The sequence below is a fragment of the Rhizoctonia solani genome, chromosome 12, assembly GCF_016906535.1.
Source record: "Rhizoctonia solani chromosome 12, complete sequence".
NCBI classification, from domain to species: domain Eukaryota; kingdom Fungi; phylum Basidiomycota; class Agaricomycetes; order Cantharellales; family Ceratobasidiaceae; genus Rhizoctonia; species Rhizoctonia solani.
The window spans coordinates 293167-314362 of record NC_057381.1 but is presented as its reverse complement, the minus strand read 5'-3'; the positions used below and the strand labels follow the sequence as shown (position 1 = coordinate 314362).

The 21196-nt window shown below is 49.1% G+C and overlaps 8 protein-coding genes across 8 annotated transcripts; 5 read left to right on the top strand and 3 right to left on the bottom strand.

Annotated features, from left to right (window-relative positions):
- Positions 1-434: 434 nt before the first annotated feature.
- On the bottom strand, positions 435-1942 carry RhiXN_11335 (GPI-anchored domain-containing protein; the record flags this gene model as incomplete). The annotated part of the gene is made up of 7 exons (XM_043331150.1): positions 435-1248; positions 1297-1332; positions 1398-1524; positions 1589-1622; positions 1687-1720; positions 1771-1828; positions 1882-1942. The coding sequence occupies 7 exons, from the start codon at positions 1940-1942 to the stop codon at positions 435-437; spliced, it is 1164 nt and encodes a 387-aa protein (XP_043184660.1).
- A 1708-nt stretch (positions 1943-3650) lies between these two features.
- RhiXN_11334 (Peptidase family M28 protein) lies at positions 3651-6687 on the bottom strand (the record flags this gene model as incomplete). Its single annotated transcript, XM_043331149.1, has 9 exons — positions 3651-4444; positions 4494-5091; positions 5220-5392; positions 5438-5586; positions 5634-5819; positions 5872-5940; positions 5992-6124; positions 6176-6437; positions 6487-6687. The coding sequence occupies 9 exons, from the start codon at positions 6685-6687 to the stop codon at positions 3651-3653; spliced, it is 2565 nt and encodes an 854-aa protein (XP_043184659.1).
- A 221-nt stretch (positions 6688-6908) lies between these two features.
- On the top strand, positions 6909-7980 carry RhiXN_11333 (peroxisomal biogenesis factor 11; the record flags this gene model as incomplete). Its single annotated transcript, XM_043331148.1, has 6 exons — positions 6909-7116; positions 7175-7326; positions 7382-7498; positions 7552-7652; positions 7755-7865; positions 7914-7980. 6 exons carry the CDS (start codon positions 6909-6911, stop codon positions 7978-7980), a joined length of 756 nt encoding a protein of 251 aa, XP_043184658.1.
- A 118-nt stretch (positions 7981-8098) lies between these two features.
- On the bottom strand, positions 8099-9534 carry RhiXN_11332 (2-oxoglutarate dehydrogenase E2 component (dihydrolipoamide succinyltransferase); the record flags this gene model as incomplete). The annotated part of the gene is made up of 4 exons (XM_043331147.1): positions 8099-8531; positions 8581-9275; positions 9329-9391; positions 9457-9534. 4 exons carry the CDS (start codon positions 9532-9534, stop codon positions 8099-8101), a joined length of 1269 nt encoding a protein of 422 aa, XP_043184657.1.
- Positions 9535-9835: 301 nt separating this feature from the next.
- Positions 9836-10492, top strand: RhiXN_11331 (Exosome component EXOSC1/CSL4; the record flags this gene model as incomplete). Its single annotated transcript, XM_043331146.1, has 3 exons — positions 9836-10201; positions 10256-10337; positions 10395-10492. The coding sequence occupies 3 exons, from the start codon at positions 9836-9838 to the stop codon at positions 10490-10492; spliced, it is 546 nt and encodes a 181-aa protein (XP_043184656.1).
- Positions 10493-13536: 3044 nt separating this feature from the next.
- On the top strand, positions 13537-14145 carry RhiXN_11330 (Retrotransposon-derived protein PEG10; the record flags this gene model as incomplete). The annotated part of the gene is made up of 1 exon (XM_043331145.1): positions 13537-14145. One exon carries the CDS (start codon positions 13537-13539, stop codon positions 14143-14145), a length of 609 nt encoding a protein of 202 aa, XP_043184655.1.
- A 69-nt stretch (positions 14146-14214) lies between these two features.
- On the top strand, positions 14215-18269 carry RhiXN_11329 (Retrotransposable element Tf2 protein; the record flags this gene model as incomplete). The annotated part of the gene is made up of 2 exons (XM_043331144.1): positions 14215-14888; positions 14972-18269. 2 exons carry the CDS (start codon positions 14215-14217, stop codon positions 18267-18269), a joined length of 3972 nt encoding a protein of 1323 aa, XP_043184654.1.
- A 1693-nt stretch (positions 18270-19962) lies between these two features.
- Positions 19963-21153, top strand: RhiXN_11328 (Retrotransposon-derived protein PEG10; the record flags this gene model as incomplete). Its single annotated transcript, XM_043331143.1, has 1 exon — positions 19963-21153. One exon carries the CDS (start codon positions 19963-19965, stop codon positions 21151-21153), a length of 1191 nt encoding a protein of 396 aa, XP_043184653.1.
- Positions 21154-21196: the final 43 nt, after the last annotated feature.

The window sequence follows — 21196 nt, the reverse complement described above, 5'->3', positions numbered from 1 at the left end:
TGCGACCTACGATCATTCCAGCATGGCCAAGTACACAACATCCTCCATAGACTGTGTCACAGACCGACCGTTCAATTTAGGGGGCCAAGAGAGTATCCACCCGGCCTACAAATCGATAAGTTAAAGTGAGGGTTATGGTACCACTATGAAAGTTTGAATTGTATACATATGATCCTAAATCCATACACATCGATAAAGGAATGACTACAGATGCTGTTCGTAACATAAAGGAAAGTAGCACTTTGTAAAAAAAAAATAAGTGAGCTGTTGAAAACGAACTACAGTAATTGACAAAACGGAGTAAAGGTTCAAAGTTGGTTTTGAGTTCGGTCAATGGGTCTATAATCAAAGAGAGATCGGACACCAGGAAAGATGTATACAGACGGCGTCCTGTTACAGAGCAAGGGTGTCGGGATTGAATTTATCTAAAGCTGTCAGCGAATACTAGGACCAGCCCATGATGATTGTCGAGGAGTAGGTTGGGTCGCCTGGAGATAGTCTGGAGGCAGGAGTCCATTCTCATCTACGTCTGGGACGTTGTCTCTTCCCAAGGAGCCCATATCTCGTGCTCTTCCAGGCACAATCAGCCGTAGAGCAATCTCCTCCTCCGATAGTCCAGGACGTTCAGGTTGATGCCTTTGCCTTCCCTGTTGCTTCTCGCCGAAATGTTCCCTGACCTGGGCCGTGTCCGGGTACATACCGATGTTATGAGCATCTTGATGCACAGTTGTAACCAACGAAATGACGCTAGCATTGGTGTGAGTCGGAGGATAACTGGTAGTATTGGTACCGTTCGGATGCAGGCTGGAGCTTGGCACGTTTTGATCAGCCGTGATAGAGGGGGAGAATTGAGTATATCGGGGGGAGTCTGGTGCGAAAGGATCGGCGAAAGGGTCTGAATGGGTCCCGGGTATTGTAGACTGGGGATGGTCTTGAGGGACAGTTACAAGCCGCTTCTCTCCATCAATCACGACCCAGATTTGACGGACGCTACCACCCGTAGAAGTGGCGGGGCTCATAGTGGAGCTGACTGCCGAGTCGTGAAATGCAACGGGATTCAAAACACTAAGGTGCGATCCTCCAGCTCCTCCTGAGCCTAAACGAAAGGGTCTGACCTTACTAGACGATAGAGCAGGGTGACGTTTATAACGCAAGACAAGCCACAAAACAATCGGCAGAGTTATTAAGAAGGTCAAAGCAAGAGCCAAGCCTATTAATAGCGGAATTTTCTTCCAAGGCGAGTACTTGCTGTTACCAAAGGTTTAGATGAGGTAAAGCGCAATTAGTTTTCCTCACCTATCGGCTATAACAATGATAGTTGTGTATATAACCCTACAAGAATCAAATTGGTTAGCCAGTTTTACAAACCAAAACAGAAAAAAGATTTGGCAGCGCACGCTGAAGAGTAGACCTCTGAGGACTTGTGAGTGACCAGATGGCCATCGGTTGTTTCGACAACGTCTCCAGTTGCTGTGACGGGGATGAAAGAGGTTATTGTGGTTGGGTTGGTGCTCCCACTAGAGCCTGGTGGTTATTAAAGTGTGTCAGAGCCAGGGTATTGATACAAAAACAGGATCGATGAGCTCACTCGATATCAAAAACGTATTACTAACAGCAGCGATCTAGTGTATATGAAAATAAAGATCAGTATCTACAAGTTGTACATCATTAAATGGAATGACTGACTTTATTTTCGCCTCTTGTACGCCAATAATACACACTGATCCGTGCTGTTAGTTGGAAGACAAATAACGTGATGTGCCGGCTCACCCAGGCCAAACCTCTGGACCAAGGGGTACTTGGATAAAACGGTCACCGTTTCGAGGAACTGATAGTCTTATGTCAATTAGAACATTCTATGTCCTCACTTGGAACCCATACTTTGAATAGCATATTTATGCGACCATTCCTCTGGCCACGAGAGGTTGGGAGATATGCCCATGGAATATATACCATGAGGTCGAACCAGTTCAAGATCGTAGTAGCTTGGATCTGAATCCGATTGTTCCCAGGAAATTCTATATGTTGTGTTCCCAGTCCAACCTTGGAAAGAGTTGGTGAACACCAAGCCGGTGGCTGCGGGTGCCCATGTAACGAGATGGACCAATAACCAGAAGGCCAGAAGGTTCATGCTTTGTGAAAACTTGAGCTATTCGTACCGAGGGGGAGACTAAGAGGCTGGTGTGAAATCTGGGGGGGAACTTTAAGCTTGGCATGTATATAAGAGAAACACTGACACATGTACGAACCCTAATTCATGACACCAGACGCCACAAATCCCTTAGACGCACTTGGCTTTTCAGCCTGAGGGAAGTCACGGTCAGCCCAAAAAGGGTCCGACCGTCTGGCCTAAATATGGAATTACAGACAGGTCATGACACAGACTTCTTGGCACTCTCATTGTTGATTTAAACAACCACAGAAGGTTCATATTGGCTTGTATAACAGGCCAGTCGTCATTTCTGCGAAGCTCTGTAACTTGCTGTCAACAGTAATATGCGGGTCGATGATAGTGTAATATAAAAATCTGGACGAGATGAACGGCTAAAGAAGTAGAGTTACGGGACTAATATCACGTAAGTGGCTTGATAGTTATGGTGGGGGATATTCAGTCAAAACAATGCATCAAGTCATACAACTCTGAATACGAGTGTGGACCGCAAGGTAACATAAATATCAGAAAGTCGAAGTAATGTGCGATGCTTATGGGGATCCTGGGCGTGTCGAGAATCGCTGCCCCCCCCCCCCCAGTTCCAGCCAGCTGCGAACTTTGGTTTTGTTTAAAGTTCTCGAACACCTTGGTTCAAAAAAGGTTGGCTGGGGGTCAGCAAAAAATTCAATCATGGTGCAATCAGATATATGTTCTCAGTTTTTTCAGGTGGCACTTGGGTGAACGCATACATAATTCTATATCCCATTGTGCAGGCTCAAGACCTAGGTGTAAAAGGCGCTTATAATTGGCATGTCAGGTTCACCAATAATTTCCGTCCCCCCCTCCCGCGTGATATGTGAGTCCAAGCATGCGACACTATCAATAATAGTGTGACCATCTCTTGAACATTATATCGATATGTGTCTCCAAAAACTAGTAAGTTCGCTAGACCCTAGTTGTACTTCTGAGTCTACGGAACCCAGCCAAACCAGAAGTTTCTCTAGAGACTCAAGCTCTTGTAGTAAGGCTTAAGATACTCGTGGATAGAGATTATCGTCGCGCATGACTCCGCCAGCCCCCCGGTAACCCCTAGGAAGGTCCCTCCGCCCGTTTGCCAGTGATTTTTCACTTTATGTTACCAAAAAAGGAAGAATTGGGGGCCTACTCCAGCAATCGAGGTTTCCAGAGAATTGGCGAATTTAAAATAGGGAAACATGCCCTCAACCAATTGTAAACGTGGGTTTGTCCTGAGAGCACCAGGCATGAGGGATGGCTGGGGTGGACAAGAATATTGAGCAAGAACCACGAATGGGGAGTTTGAATGGGCTATGAATAACCATAAAGGTACATCTTAGCCTATGCTTTACAAAAGTCGTACTGGGAGCGCATCAGCCTCATGGTGATGGTCGAGTCGAGGTGTCCATCAATATCATTTGAGCACGCTTGCAATATACATATCATGAATAGTGTTCTTTAGGAATCCGCTAATTTGCTGAGCTCATATTTTGAACTCCCTCGTGCCTTCCACCAAACCATCAGCGAGTTTACTCACCACCGTCCATGGTGGTAGGAACGTCCTCAGTTCGTCGATTGCAGGAATCTTTCCAAGGTCCCACTCGGCCCACTCGCATGCAATCTTTCCGGTCCGGTTTGCTCCGTTATTGTCGGGCCACGCGACTAAAACTCGGAACGTCTCATCCCACTTACGGCTCCACAGCCGAATTTCGTTGAACTCTTCTTCGGTCTGTGAACCATTTTCCCAGTGCCCACCTTCTACACGCACGGACTTCATAGGCACATCCGAGTATATCCTACAAGACCGGGTGTTCCGTCCTTGGACTTCGAAGCGGGCAACGTTCCGTCCAATCTTGGTGACAGAGCTCTTAATCCAATGAGAGGGCCGGGTCGAATCCAGTGTGACGTTGGGTACCAAGCCAGGCCATTCACAACTGCCAAGCCCGTCCTTTTCTTTTGATCGAGAGGAGCAAAAGACGGGTTGTCTCTGTGTGCTAGGGAGCGAGTACCAGAGTGGCGGCTGGTCCTTGTTGTACAAATTAAGAGATGGAAGAGTGACCAGGTGAACCTTGTTGATGCCCGAATCAAGATCAATAGTCTGTTGGGCGTAGACCTTGAGTGGATTTAATGGAGAGAATGGGAACGCGGTCAAGCTATAGATCGCTGTGGTGAAAACAACCAGTGCCAAGAAGAAACTGGCTCCAATATGGATACGGTGAGCCACAGGGGCAATAGGAAGAGCTAGGAGAACACTAAGGAAGCCAATGGCAAGATAAACTGGGACTGTATTAGTCGAGAACCCAGTAAGGCCAAGTTATATGCGTACCTGTCATGGGAGAGTTACCATCTGCCAACGTTTGGCTCAGCGCAGTCAATAGCATGATCATAGTCCCGGACGCGAGGATCGAAGGGAACAACAGTGAAAATAGGATCTCAGCAAACCAAGTCGAGCGGGATTTGCTTGCTTGGCCCAATGCCGGAGTCGCGATATGCTGGTGGATGGCCTGGTGTGCACGCTGAAGCAGGCTGGTTCGTTCATTGGGTTCTTCGCCATTTGTTCCTTCGTGGTCACCATTTTGATATTCGCCATTGAGGTGGTCCCCACCAGCTCCGTTGGGCTGACCGAGTGTTGGATAATCATCGAAATGAAGCATCGCACCCAACGAAAGGAGGAGCGAAAATAGCTGTCCTGCATATGCGAACGTAGCATAGTAGAACCCTCCAAGGTGCTTCTCGTTCAGTGCACCGGTTGCTATACATAGAGCAAACCACCAGAACACAGTGAATATGGCGTGATTGGCAGTCGTTAGCAGTGGATCGGGCGAAGGGAAGTAGTACGCCAGGATCTTTGCTGGTATGATGATGGCCAAGATCGCTACTGAAACCAGGGAAGCCGCAACTACATAAGAGGAAGAATAGGCAATCTATGTATGTAGCAAGGAGGATTAGTAAAGTCAGTCGTCTGAAAATTCAGAGTACTCGCATATTGGTTTCCGACTGCAAAAATAGCGGCCAATCCTAGCGTGGCAACCAACGTTGCCACCAGCCGTACAGGTGCATGTATCCACACTTTCTTGTCTTCCTTGAACCGGTTGATGAGCCCTGTATGACGGTCGGGAGAGGTCATGACTATTGCGACCGCAAAGACGGGGCCAAGTATAAGTAGAATTATATTCAGAGCAAGCATTCCTTGACGTGAGATGACGGCCATCGAGCTTCCGTAGACTGAAACAAGTTAGAATTGTTGGCAGCCAGGCAACCTAGACTCACTATCAAAATAGACGGCATCAACCGGCTTTCCCGATGTCCCAGCGGAAACCAGCGCATTACCAGCCTCGAGAGCACTTTCCATCATTATCCATAGCGAGTTCTGGTTACCGAGCCACGCAGCAGAATCAAACACGGTGTGATATCTCGCCCTGTCGCCGTATTTAGTCGGGAAATTCTCTCTCTTCATCTCACTTACCTTCGACGATAGAACGCAAGATCAAGACCACGCATTCCAGCTTCCTCATAAACCGAAAAGTCCGTTCCAGACCGAATGAGTCCACGTTTAAATGCGTCGCTCGAAAGACTCGATCCATGAGGACGCGAGACTGAGCGGAAGGCCGTGGTTACGTCAAAGGAAGAGCTTCTGAATAGGATGGGTCGACTGAACAAGGAAGTGTCACTTTACGCTCACATCCAACAGTAAACCAACGCACCCTCCGTTACCTGCGCCTTCGAGATTAAGGAAGGTTTTGGGCAATTTCGACCATGGATGATCAAGGAAACTTGATGAACGGTTGAATAAAGAAGGAAAACGCGGTAGAGTCAGAACTTACGCATGAGCCCCATTCAACCAATCTTCCTCGCCATTATTGATGTTAAAAACGGTCGTTCTTTTAGGCCTGTTGCGGGCGTAATACTCAACGAGCTGTAGAAGCGTTACAACTCCCATTCCGTCATCGGTCGCACCTGCTCGTAGGCATGAGTGTGTTTCAAAAATAATATGGAACCATAGTTTACCTAGTCCGGTGGATACCGAGTCGAAATGAGCAGAGAACAAAACCCCTGACAGAGCCGGGTCTTTCCCTGCGATTTTGACTAACAAGTTGTCGCCCTCAAAGTAAACGACCCGTCCTCCGCCCGAATAAGTACCATTGCTGATGCGATCATTGTCAAGTTCGACATGAGGATACGTATGGGAGATCCCGCGAAGACGGTGGAGAAGATAGTCTCGAACTTGGCCGTTTGAGTGTGAATTATAAGGATGAGGAACTTGGGTGATCTACTGAGACTGAGTGAAAAGTATTTGGAGTAACATGCAAAAGATGTACCAACTGCAAATCTCTCCAAGCTTGTTCAAGATTTAGTCCCCGCTGATGTTGTGGTTTCGGTGGTGCTGGAACAGATTCATATACAACAATACTGGAAATGAAAATAGCAGCGTATATGGCTACTATGAGGGCAGTAATCGTAATATTGCCAGGAGCGAATAACGCATGCTTGATGTATGGCACAATGTTGGGTGGTCTCATAATGTCGTCGTAGACCACAGTTGCAATCCACGGTTGGTGAAAGGCTACTGTGTTACACAAGTAGGCGCCCGGCGGCTCGCGTCGTGCGTCATTTCACGTGTGGTCGGGCGTTTACCCCGCGTGAGCCGGACAATTCGCACGTGAATGTGTGGGGGAAACGGATATAACTCCTGACTCTTGACCCGGCGACCACATACCAATCGTCCACCCCGCTCTTCACCATGGCTGCAGTTGCCTCCCAGATTGTCTTGCATCCGCTTGTCTCTCAGTCTATCAAACTCCTGGGTACTACTCTTGGCCGGGACAAGATTTACCGCACAGTACAATACTTTGCTCGATTCTTGGCTTGGGTCTTGCTTACTAGGGGACACAAACTTGAAGCCTCGCGATGGAATTCTCTGAAAAATGCTTTGGCTAGCGGCCGTAAATGTGAGCCGACTTGAATTATGACGAATGGTCCTTGGGATTGATTGCACGTTGGGTGTAGTAATGCGCCTCATGAAGCCGGTAGAGCACCTTCAGGCAGCATTGCGTGCGTCCCAGCTTTCTACTCTCCGATCATATCCAATAGAGCAGTATACGACGATTGCTCGTCAAATTAGCTATGCGGGATACCTTTCTTTGGATGCGGTCGTATGGGTATGTAATTCCAGGGGTGACACGCGGCGACTTGATCTCACGGAGTGTCATCCAGCTCAATTCTATAAGGTTCTTGAACCTCGCTCCCACATCTTCAACAAAAGTCAACAAAGCTTCTCAGCGTTTCTGGCTCTCTGGGATCTTGTTTAGTATTGTCCACGGACTCGTTAGGGTATATTTGGTACCTCGCGGCTGGCAATTAGCTTAGCTGACCACCCTACGCAGGTTGCAAGATTGGCGAATGAGGCCAAGCGCCTGCGCTCGGCTTCCGAAAAGGGGGTTGGTGCGGACGCCGATCGCTCGTCCAAAGCCATGGCGCTTGACATGTGCGTGTTTTTCCCTAATTTGGTACCCTCAGATCCAGGACGCAGCATCTTCCCCAACTCCTGGCCATTGACCCCCGCCAACTGACTCTTAAAAACTACCAGTGACCGCTACAGCACTCGATACCAACTTATTCAAGATTCTTTCGATTTTTTCCTGCCTGCATCAAACCTTGGTTTTGTGGGTGTCAACGATGGTGTGGCAGGAATTATTGGGTGGGTCAATCTACCCCTCGACCGTTGCAAGCGCTAACTGATGCTCAGAGTCGTCACATCCCTTATGGCCCTCCAGCTCCAATGGAAGTCCGTTGGAAAATCTATGGGCAAGTAACTTTGCTCGATGGGATTCACTATTATATGCACCATGTAATAAGCCTATCGAGAAACGAAGGTCTATTAAACCCGACAAGACCAGAAGGGTAAAAAAATCAACGAATACAGTTGCACGGTTACAACATAAATGTAAGCGGGTTTTCCAGATACCCCTTAAATGCTTGCAACCACCTCGCTGCGACGGCCCCGTCTACTGTCCGATGGTCAGAGCTAAGTGTCACCTTCATGATCTGCGCGGTTCGCCATCCCTTCTCCTCCTCGGGAGCGGGTACGATCACCGGTTGTGTGGAACCAACGGCAAGAATGCAGCTTTGCGGGGAGTTGATAATAGCAGTGAAATGCGAGACACCAAACATGCCGAGGTTGGAGACAGTAAAGGTGCCACCTTGGTATTCTTGCGGCTGAAGTTTACCGGCGCGAGCTTTACTGGCTAAGGCTTTTGACTCGGTTGAAATAGCAGTCAAGCCCTTGGTCGCAACATTCTTGACGATAGGCGTGATCAAACCAGTGGGGGTAGCGACCGCAACAGAAATATCGACTACGTTGTGCCTAATACTAAAATAAGCGCATATCCACGGTAAGCGACAGGTTTACTTACTGACGAATCTTATCTCCCAGCCATGCCGAGTTGACTTCCGGAACATCCTGCATTGCGAGAGCAACCGCTTTGACGATAAAATCGTTCACGCTCAACTTCGGTGCACCCTCCTTCCCGGCTAGGCCAGCGTTGAAAACTTCACGCAGTTTGAGCACCTTGCCCATATCGATGTCCGACGTGACGTAGTAATGTGGCACCTCTTGTTTACTCTGCGTGAGTCTTTGGCCAATCGTGCGACGCATATTCGATACTGGGATCTCAGTGTGCGATTCGACCGGTGTGGTAGCGGCAGAAGCCGTGGATGCCGCTGCGCCTGCGCCTCCCTGGTATTTCTCGACATCCTCCCGTAAGATACGGCCTTCCGGACCCGAGCCCTTGACCTTGGCTAGTGGGATTCCGCGTTCCAGTGCAATCTTCTTCGCGATCGGAGTAGCGAAAATGGGGGCACCAGCTTGAAGCTCTGGCTTGCTTGAAGTTTCCTTGGGTTTGGGCGACTCTTTTGGCTTCGACTCTTCCTTCTTGGGTTCCTCCTTGGGCGGTTCTGGTTTAGACTCGCCCTCAGATTCGGATTTTGCAGGCGGCTTCTCGTTTTCAGCTTCCTTGGCCAAGTCAGCCGCACCAGCGAGGTCATCTCCCTCTTCAGCGATGATCGCGATAGGTATTCCGACTGGCACATTTTTCGAGTTGTCCCCGCGCTAACAGACATAGAGATAAGAACGTTTGATCCATGTATGCGACAATCACGTACGATGATCTTGGCCAATACACCATCATCCTGAGCCTCGACGTCCATGGTTGCCTTGTCCGTTTCCTGAGATACACGCATGTATGTGATTGGACGCGGTTCCAGGGTAGCGATAAGACGCGTGAACTTACGATCTCGAGCAGTACGTCACCCGCAGAGAACGACTCGCCCTCTTTCTTCTTCCAACTCGCGATGCCGCCCTCTGTCATTGTCGGACTCATCGCCGGCATCGAAAACTTGGAGAGCGCATGACGGCGTGCGGACGAGTGTAAACCTGTCAGAGAAACAATGCGAATGATTTATTTTGAGCACATATGGCGTTACATTTCTTATGATTGGGGCCCACCTCGGACCAGGACACGGGAAAGCGACATGGCTGATCAGATGTTGCGCACTGAGAGCGATGGTGGGAATTCTTCACTTGCCCCAATTATCAGTTGAGAAATATTTGCCCTGACACCGCCACCGTCTCACGTGACCTTCTCCCACCACTCCCCCACCCTCCCCTCAATGAACGACTTTCTCCTTCCTGGGCAGCCGCTTCAATTGCAATCACCGGTAACCTCCAGCGGGATATATGGTCGGAACGGAGTGACAAGGTCCTCACTACTCGGAATCAAGTCCGAGGGTGGGATTATACCTGTAACTGCTGGACGGGCTCAGCCTCCCTCTCCTGGTGTAACGGTGATTGGGACTATTACCCGACTGTCACCACTCCAGGCTACCATGTCTATCACTGTTGTCGACGGCATTCCTCTTCCTCACGGAGAAGAGTTCACAGGCGTTATTCGTTCACAGGATGTACGTTCAACTGAGAAAGATAAAGTAAAGATTGCCGACTGCTTTCGTGGAGGGGACGTTGTGCGAGGCTCTGTAGTAAGTCAGCCGCTTGAACAACTGCATGTATCTTACCTTGTGAATCAATTATAGATCTCTCTAGGCGATTCCAGGAGCTACTATGTGTCGACGACCCGGAACGATCTGGGAGTAATTTTTGCTACGAGCGAGGCTGGTAAGGATCATCTACTCTTCGCCAAACCGACCATCCTAAACCGGCTCTCTTTTTCAGGTGCGACTATGGACCCAATATCGTGGTTGGAAATGAGGTGTCCTAAGACTGGCTTAATCGAAAAACGCAAATGTGCTAAACCTACAAACATCCCGTGAATACCATTTTTGATCCAATCGTTCATAATTTGTGTTGTGGTTTCAAGGGGTGGCTTGCGCATCTGCAAAGTATTTCTGTTGCCGATTCTGATGTAATTTTCTGGCATCCTCCAAACTTGTGGTAGGCGCAACACACTTTGCAGATCACCGGAATCTCTGGGTCACTTTTGCGAAATGAATCCCGAGTTTCGTGCTGGTTATTCGGTAAGCTTCATCCGATTTGTCGGGTAGGTTGGCGAGCACTTCGATTTCGAATAAACGAACCAAAAGAAGTATCACCGCTCAACAGAAACTGCAATTCATCTGACCTGATCACGAAGTTCTCATGAAACCTTGCCTTTTCGGAGAAACGCTCTCATCACCTGGGTACGCAGTTGCTCATTTCAGATCTTATAGACAACCGGGAATGAAGGGGTATGTCACTAACATTGACATACCATCGCAATCTAACACCCTAATTGTAATGATACCGGATCTACGCGGTCCGGTAATTTTATGCTAGACGTTCAACTACTTACGATACTAGCATGAAATAGAATTGACGGCAATCAAGTCTTGCGGTGTCGACCTCGCTCTTGGTAAGCCGCTGTTGGATTGATAAATTAATTTCGACCGTAAGGGTGTAATGACGGCTATAGCGAACAAGCCCCGACCCTGTCGTCCTTTTAAAAACTTCTGACCCGGTTGTCGTCGGGAGACGGAGGGGCAGCCTGAAACTCAGGTGGACGTCAGCAATTGCCCATTACCTAACCCGCGGATGTGTGCTTTTACTTGGCGCCAAGGCAAAAATCCACTACATATGCACACTTTCTCACCAAATGGGATGAATTCACACAAAAAACGTGGCAAATTTATAAAAAACAAAACAAAACAAAGAAATGTACATGAATGCTCCTTAAGTTCCAAAATCTGTGACATAGTGCTGAAAAATACGGGTGGATTTGATGGCCTGTGTGTTGCAAGAAACTCATGGTCCTTGTTTGCAAGCACTTACAATTCCATTTCAATGGACCCATAAGGTCGGTAATGGACTCTGGGATCTTTTTGCTCTTTATTCAGTAACCAGGACAATGCCTCCAAGTAAAACAAAACTTAGGCAAAAGAGACAGATCACAATTGCTTGAGGTGTGGTATTGTCCTGGATGTTGTCTGGGATGCCAAGGGGGGTTTGGCACTTGTGGCCACTAAGTACAAATGATACCATGTAAGGTGGTGAAGTAACTACCTACAGCATCTAACTACTTAACTACGGTGAGGAAGTTGCTTAAGGCAATGTTATGTATCACACAATTTTGCATTCACAGCTCACCATCCACAATAATCTGTATATATCTGACTTTCTGATTTAATGGCCATTTGACTCCTATTTTCCATTATTCCTGTCATTACTCTATGTAACGCTCATATCGACTGTATGTGTTACATATCGTTCAATAGAGCTCCTTCCGCTCGTTCTAACGCTGCCTGTCACGTGCTCATACGATAAGATCTCATGGAGATATTAGCTTCACAAGATTCTATCTATGTGGCTCAAGTACCTTACTAATCATTATATTTATATCTTTACATCTAGCTCATCACATGACTAGCTCTAACTTGGGAAATGAACCTTATTCCTAGCTTAGTTGAGTCATACCTCTCATGAGATTACTAAGGTTCTCCTTATCTAGTAATTTCTAGTGGCACTGCGAATCCTGCTTATGAGTCATTCTGCTTGCCACCAGAATGACTCACACTAATGACTCACTCTAAGTGCTCATTGGCTGCCAAGCATTTCTTGATAGACTGAGTCATGTATTTAGATGTTTCTATTTTTAACTAATTGCAGTTCAACCCAAGAGCAGCCACATTCCATCCTAGTCATATCTGTGCCTTCCCACCCACCAATCAAAGTCTTAGGAAGCACAGTCCTAAGCAAGTCATATCCATACTCTGACTAGGTGAATGACTCAGTAACCTTGCCACTCTAGGGTATAAAAGGGGACTCTTTGTTGTAGACACAATCAATACCAGGGAATTTATTCCCAATTTCTCAAATTTAAACAAAGGCAATTGGAGAACATTTTCAATCACGTGACATTGGCGCTTATATCATACGCTAAGCGCCAAGCCACGTCCCCATCCGCGCTTATCTCAGCACACATAGCCACCTCCATCTGATGACATCATTATGACACGTCAGTGACACGTATGTATGAGTAAGGCCGACTGTGGAGCGGGGTTCTTATTTGATACGGTATTGCATATAATGTAATTGTAAATAGCTTGTCTGTAGAATATATAAGGAGGCCAACCAACCATGGTAACACCCAGGTTGATTACCTCTTGTTGCATCCCACACTGTACAAGGGCCTTATAGCCCAGAAAACTACTTAGACACACGCCTTAAGCGTTGCCCTCACTGTACATACGTAGTTCACCGCCGCCTTATAGTGCGTGGTTGCTGTAGTTAGTTAGTTCGTTGTTGTAGGGTACCCCATCGCCGCCCTAAGCGGCTCCCTGTAATAGTCACACGGCCACAAGCGCCTGCACCCTCAACGTCCTTACAGACGTTTAGGACACTAGGTAATTGACCTTAAGTTGGTTGCAAACCGTGCCCACCAGCACACACACTTAGCCCAACAACAAGAAGGCCCCTAGTACTAGCACAAGGGAAATCAGGTGATCAGGATTGCCTTTTGCTGTCAATAATCAAACCAGCGTTGTCCCCACCTAGTACCAAATTGCTATAAGGCTAATGGGTTCTAATTGTCCGCATACCACCGGTCACCGCACCTTTCGTTAGCGACCCTAGACAGCCAATCCACCCGCTTGCAGAAGCACTGCCCCGCATCACGCCTGTCCACGGCAGTTGATCAGGGTAAGAACTGTCCAACGCTAGGCTGGTTGAGGCAAGGGTTTAGCGTATACATACAATAAAGCGCTCATAAGTCCTGATATAGGCACCACTAGTCCCCACATTTTCCAACATTACCTCCCACACTCCCCCACGTTCTTCCTCCCAGGCATCCACCCACGCTGGCCGGTCCTACCCCACACATCCCATGGCAACCCGCTCCCGGCCGCCCTCTCAAGCCTGCTCCCCTATTGATCAGGGAGAGCTGGGACCCTTCCTTCCGCCAGCCTCCCCTGAGCTTGGCAAAGTCTCACTTGAGCGGGTCATCCACCTTCTCTGGGGGCTCCAATCCCAAGTCAACCGCATTGAACAGACCCTCTTGGAACAAGCTGAAATTAGCCAAGAGGTTCAAACCAACGTTGAAAATATCTCACAGACGGTCAATGTTGTCAAGGATGGGCTTGCCCAGCTCCAATCCGCCCGGGGTCCCCATACCCCAGAAGAACAAAAACCCCCTGCGGTCAAGGAAACTCCCAGGGCCGCGCCCAAAGCCAAGCCTATTGGCAAGGCTCAACCATTCCTTGGGGCCCCAGCCCCTATCATCTCCACAGGGGCCCCCAGGCGCAACCCCCTCTCCCTTTTCAACCCCTACCCTTCCTTGTCCTTCCCTTTGGGACCGGCTCCAGCCTCCCAAGGACCTCCACCAGCGCCTATCGTCACCTTGGCGCAGCCTCCAGCCCCCTCCACTGTAAAAGTGGACCACCCAGATGCCTTCAAAGGCAAAATTGGCTTGGAGGCCAAGCAATGGCTAACTTGAATGTTGGCCTGGGTACGCCTCAACCAGAGGCAATTCCCAACGGACTTGGAGGTCCTCTCCTTTCTCCTCATGAACATGGAGGAAGCGGCTGGGGCCTGGGCCCATCCCCACCTGGACCAGTTAGGGTCCCATCGCGCACTCATCCAGACCGTGGATGAATTCAAGAACAAGTTCCTGGCCGCCTTTGGCAACCCTGACGCAACTAGAGCAGCGGAGCGGAAGATTACGTCCCTCACACAAACCGGCACTTGTGCCAAATACATCACCAAGTTCCGCACGCTGCAGATGGAACTCAACTGGAACAATGCTGCACTCTGCGGCCAGTTTGCGCGAGGACTTCACTGGGAGGTTTGGAAACAGATTGCCACTAGGGAAAGGCAACCACGCACCCTGAGGGAATTGCAAGACGCATCCCTCATCATTGACAACGCCCTCTGTGAGGAACGCGCCAGCCACCCGCAGCAGGGTAATAAGTCTGGTAAATCCTCCACTACCCCCAACCGGGGGGCAAGTACTGGCCATCAGGCCACCAAAACCGGCCCTCTCTCTTCCAATCCCAATTACATCTTGGAAGAAGAACGCAACCGCCGCCGCGCAGAAGGACTTTGCGTAAAATGCGGAAAGACCAGGCACAAGTTTGCCAAGTGTAGAACCGGCTGGAAGGCCACCCCAAAGGAGGATAAGGGGAAGGCCAAGGAAACCGCCAAGATTGGCAAAGACTCCGAGTACCAATTGGGAAAAGAGTAAGGGTACCTGCTGCTGCGCGCAAGGACCCCAACGACTCTGGGCTTATTGAAATCTGTAATATATCAAATAGCATCAATAGAATTTCCCCACTCTTCACAATTTCAATTAAGCCAGAGAAACAAGCGGACCCACTAGAAGTCCTGATAGATTCAGGCGCTACATCATTGTTCCTTCACCCTCACACCACGGAACTACTCCGCCTACCCCTAATAGACCTCCCTCAACCCCGTACTGTGACTATGCTTGATGGGTCAAGCCCCCAGGCTGGAAAGATTTGGAAGAAGGCCCACCTAACCTTCCTATTTGATGGTAAACAAATGACGGAAACCTTCCTGATTTGCAACACCGGATCACACGCCGCCATCCTAGGAATTAAATGGTTAGAAGCCCACAACCCTGAAATTGATTGGAACTCCCGTACCCTCTCCTTCCCACATACGCCACCAGAACATGCAACCATTGCCAAGGAGGAGGAAGCTGATCAAAAACCCCTTGAAGGAGTTCCCTCCAAATATCACCAATACGCCAAGGTGTTTGGAAAGGAGGAATTCAATAAGCTTCCTCCCCATAGGCATTACAATATTGGGATTGAGCTCACAGAGGAAGGACCCCTTAACTCCCCCCTTTACAGTATGACTGATGCCGAGTCCGCCACCCTCAAGGACTGGCTTAAGGATGAACTCAAAGCTGGGAAGATCCGTCCCAGCAAATCACCTATCAGCTCCCCGGTCATGTTTGTCCCAAAAAAGGATGGTTCCCGTTGTCTTGTAGTTGACTATTGTTGCCTCAATAACCGGACAAAAAAGAACGTCTATCCGTTGCCTTGCCCAGATGATCTCATGGCCCAGCTCCGCGGCGCCAAGATCTTTACTAAGCTAGATCTAAGGTGGGGATACAACAATGTCCGGGTAAAAGAAGGTGACAAGTGGAAAACTGCCTTCCGTACCAAATATGGTTTATACAAGTCCCTGGTCATGACCTTTGGCCTGACAAATGCACCTGCAGCTTTCCAACACTTCATGAACAAGTTGTTCAAGGATCTACTGGATGTATGCGTCATCATCTACCTAGATGACATCTTGATTTATTCACAAGATGATGCAACTCACACAAAACATGTCCATGAGGTTCTGAAGCGGTTGATGGATAACCAGCTCTTCTGTAAAGCGTCCAAATGCATGTTCCACGTCACCTCTGTGGAATACCTGGGAATCATTGTCTTGGACAAGGGTTTTAGTCTGGATAAGCTCAAGATCCAGGCAGTACAAGAATGGCCGGTTCCCACAAAAGTCAAAGAAGTCCAATTGTTCCTGGGTTTTGCCAATTTTCTCCGCCGATTTGTTGCCAACTTCAGCCACATGGCTAGACCATTGCACAATCTGGTAAGAAAGGATACGCCATGGAAGTGGGATACCAGGGAACAGGAAGCCTTCCAGGGCCTTAAGGACGCTATCACCAACGCCCCAGTACTTTGCCACGCGGATCCTACCAAACCCTATTTCCTGGAAACGGATGCATCAGGTGCAGCTCTGGGGTCAATACTCAGCCAACGGCAAGAAGACGGAAGACTACACCCCTTGGGGTTCCTGTTGGAATTGTTCAAAGGTGCCAAACAGAACTATGACACCCATGACAAGGAACTCCTTGCAATCATCCGGTCATTTGAGTATTGGCGTATATTCCTGGAGGGGACAAAACACCCAATCACAGTTTTCACAGATCATTGCAACCTGGAATACTGGAAGGAATCCAGAACCTTCAATCGACGACACGCACAATGGCACCTACTCCTTGCCGGTTATAACTTCCAGATTGTCTATTGCCCCGGAAAGCAATCAGGGAAACCAGATGCCCTCTCACGCCAATCAGACCATGCCAATATCCCTCCTGCAGTCCAAACCATGCTCCCAGACCCCGTATTTGCAAACATTGCCCTGGTCACGCCGGAAAAAGAGCTACAACGCCAGATCAAAGCATCCCTAGATCAGGATGAGTCCCTGGAGGAAATCCTCCAATTCTTACAGAACAAGTCCAAAGCACCCCCCTCCATCAAACGCGCATTTAAAGATTACGAGATGGAGGCTGGATTACTATTCTACCAAGGACAAATTGTGGTCCCTGATGTTGGAACATTAAGGACGGACCTACTCCACATCTTCCACAACAGCCCCTTGGCAGGACATCCGGGAAGACAGCATACCCTAGAATTGGTGTCAAGGAATTACTACTGGCCCGGTATCCGTGCAGACACGTATTGGCATGTGGACTCTTGTGAAACATGTCAACGGATCAGAAAGCCTAAGTACGCCTCTATCCCACCTCAGCCGCTTGAACTTCCTGTTAGACCCTGGCAACACGTATCATACGACATGATAGTAGACCTGCCTAAAGACGGAAGCAACGACTCAATCTTAGTCATAGTGGACAGCTTCACAAAGTATGGGATTTTTGTCAAATGTTCCAAAAAGCTCAAAGCCCCCAAACTAGCGGAATTATTCCTGGAACACGTGTGGAAACGGCACGGCATGCCTGAAAAAATGGTCTCAGACAGGGGAAGGGTGTTCAACAATAAGTTTCTGAAGGCACTATACAAACGCCTAGGAATTGACCCCCATTTCTCCTCAGCGTACCACCCCCAGAGCAATGGACAAACAGAGCGAGTCAACCCTTCCATTGAACACTTCCTAAGGGCCTACTTGGGGGTTAACCAACGGGACTGGACTAAGTGGCTGCCAATGGCGGAATTTGCATACAACAACGCCGTGCACAGTAGTACTGGGAAAACTCCTTTCAAAGCCTTATACGGATGGGAACCCACCTTAACCCCATCCAACATACCCACAGATGTCCCAGAAGCGGATGAACTTGCCCAAACAATGGAAGCGCAATGGAAGGAAGTGGAATTGGCCCTCTGGCAAGCCAAGCAACGGATGACAGCCGGAGAAAGCGGAAGCCTGACGGAATTCAAAATTGGAGAGGAAGCTTGGCTCGACGCCAAGAATGTCAACCTCAAAACCTTAAGCCCCAAACTAACAGAACAACATTTGGGCCCGTTCAAGGTTACCGAGAAAATCTCCGACCGCGCTTACCGGCTTGAACTACCCCCAACAATGCGCATTCACAACGTCTTCTACATGGGACTTCTATCTAAGGTCAAAAGGGACAACAAACACGCCTTTGAGAACCGCCCACCACCAGTCACCGTGGATGGGGAAGAAGAATACGAGGTGGAGGGGATCACCAATGCTGAAGAAAGGAACGGGAAATGGTTCTTCCAAGTCAAATGGAAGGGCTATGGATCCAAAGAGAATACATGGGAACCTCAAGAAAACTTAAAAAACGCCAAAAAAATTTTAGAAAAATACGAAAAGAGATGAAAAAGAAGGCCCTTGGCGCTGCCAAGGCCCTTAAAGGGGGGGCAGTGTCATAGACACAATCAATACCAGGGAATTTATTCCCAATTTCTCGAATTTAAACAAAGGCAATTGGAGAACATTTTCAATCACATGACATTGGCGCTTATATCATACGCTAAGCGCCAAGCCACGTCCCCATCCGCGCTTATCTCAGCACACGTAGCCACCTCCATCTGATGACATCATTATGACACGTCAGTGACACGTATGTATGAGTAAGGCCGACTGTGGAGCGGGGTTCTTATTTGATACGGTATTGCATATAATGTAATTGTAAATAGCTTGTCTGTAGAATATATAAGGAGGCCAACCAACCATGGTAACACCCAGGTCAATTACCTCTTGTCGCATCCCACACTGTACAAGGGCCTTATAGCCCAGAAAACTACTTAGACACACGCCTTAAGCGTTGCCCTCACTGTACATACGTAGTTCACCGCCGCCTTATAGTGCGTGGTTGCTGTAGTTAGTTAGTTTGTTGTTGTAGGGTACCCCATTGCTGCCCTAAGCGGCTCCCTGTAATAGTCACATGGCCACAAGCGCCTGCACCCTCAACGTCCTTACAGACGTTTAGGTGTTATAACCTCCTTAACTATACCATCAGAATCGCCCAAATTTTCTATTATTTTTAGTATTTTTTATGGACTTGATATCTTATGTTTTTCGATCACGTGATCTCGGCGCTTATTATGCCGAGATGCCGCGCCGAGATGCCGAGCCAAGGGCGCTTAGGAGAAATCCACGCTTCTGCGCAGCCCGCAGCACGCTTCTCATTTGTCCTCTGTACTTCTTTCTCTCACGCGCACAGACCATGTAGATAGTGTGCTTTGTCTATATATACAGCAGGAAAATCGCTTGGAGACCCCAAGTCGATTTTACCTTGTCTCATATCCATTGAGGAGGGACTAGTCAGCCAGCTAAGTAGCCGGCCCAGTTGTTCTCAGAAGTCACCCCCTTACTTAACTCACCACACCTCCCAGGCCTCAGGCCCCTTCGCAGTAGATAGTCAGTAGAAATCCGCCTTACAGCGGCAGTAGTATAGCCTAGTCGAGTTAGATTACATAAGCTTGTAGTAGTACGGCCTTAAGCGCCTGCCTTCACCAGCGCGTACCCACATTACCGTGGTGTACGACATTGTAAAATCGACTTGTTGTAGGCTTTGATTGACAACGAGAGGACCTCCAGTACTAGCACGAGGGAAATCACGTGAACGGACTTGCCTTTTGCTATTAATAATCAAACTAGCGTCGGTCCCACGTAGTACCAAATTGCTATAAGGCTGACAGGCTCTGATCGCCCGCATACCACGAGTTTTGCCGGAACTCTGCAAGTAGCGCTCCTAGACAGCTGAAACACCCGCTTGCAAAAAACCCGCACATATCACAATCGCCAGATCTGCTGATTTGCTGTAGGGATTGTCCAACGCTAGGTGCTTGACGCAAGGAGTTAGCGAACAACATCTTGCGCAAAAACCGCTCATAAGTCCTGTATCAGGCACCCATTCCCCCCACACCGTTTCATTATTCCCTCCACTCGCTCTGGAGTCCCACACCCTTACTCCCGGCCTTCCTCTTGCTCCTCTTGACGTTCCATTCCATCCCACTCCCAACCGGCCTCTCGCAGCACATCTCCCGCTCCGCAAGACTTGCCCAGGATGGAACCAGAGCCGTCCCCTACCGCTCTCCTCAAGGCTATCACAGCCCTCACAGCCACAGTTGGGTCCCTGCAGGACCAAATCCGCGCCCAAAGCCAACAAATCACTGAGCTTAGGGCCATATGCAAGGAAACAGCGGACCTTCTTGGGGATAAAGATCAAGGAGCCCCCCAAACCAAGCCTGGCCCATCGACTGGGCCTATCACCCCTCCTACACATACAGGAGGGGAAGTCCACACTCCAGGCACGGTTAGGCCTGGACTCAAGGCCCCGTTCCGCCCCTCTAGAGGAACGGGTTACGACTCAGAAGAGGAAGAAGAACCCAGGAGAGTCCCAAAGAAGGAGCCTTGCGGAACGCCTAGGAGCCTAAGCTCTCTCACCCCCTTTGATTCAGGGTCCAGCATAAAGCGGCCCAAAATGGAGCTCCCAGATCCATACAAAGGAGACTCCAGGGGACGAAAGGCAACCCAGTGGCTGGATCGCATGCTACTATGGGTCGCGCTTCATCGAGACCAATTTGATGAAGAAGAACAGATGGTCGTGTGGATCCTATACCACATGACAGATAAAGCTGCCGACTGGGCTCTTCCCATTATTGGGACTATCATCAAGGGCGAGGGAAACCCTCCCACCACCATTCCGGCCTTAACGGCCAAGTTCAAGGAGGCATTCGCGGACCCCAATGCCAAGAGGGCGGCCGCCAGAAAGATCGCGGCGCTGACTCAGACCACAACTACGTCTGAGTACGTTACCGAATTCCGCAACCTCATGGCGGAACTTGAGTGGAACACTGAGGCATACATTGCTCAGTTCACGCGCGGCCTTCACTGGAAGGTAAAAGAGCTCTTGTCCACCAAGGACAATATTCCCAACGACGACCTAGAGGCCATATTTGCCGCCTCGGTCAAAATTGACAACACTCATCGGGAAAACGAGGAAAACCGTCCTAAGAAGCTCCCTGCCAAGTCCCCGGCCACCGTGGCCACTTCCACCACTACCACTACCCAACGGGTCCGCCTCTCAGAGGACCCAAATTACGTCACACCGGAAGAAAGGGATCGCCGCCGCGCGTCTGGCCTCTGCGTCAAATGTGGACAGAAGGGCCACGGAATCAAGCAGTGCCCCAATGGTTGGAAAGCCACTCCCAAGGAAACCGCCAAGGTGGCCCAGGATGAGTCGGAAAAAGAGTAAGACCAAGAGCTACCGTCAAGCCCTTGGTCTCTAATTTAGAAAC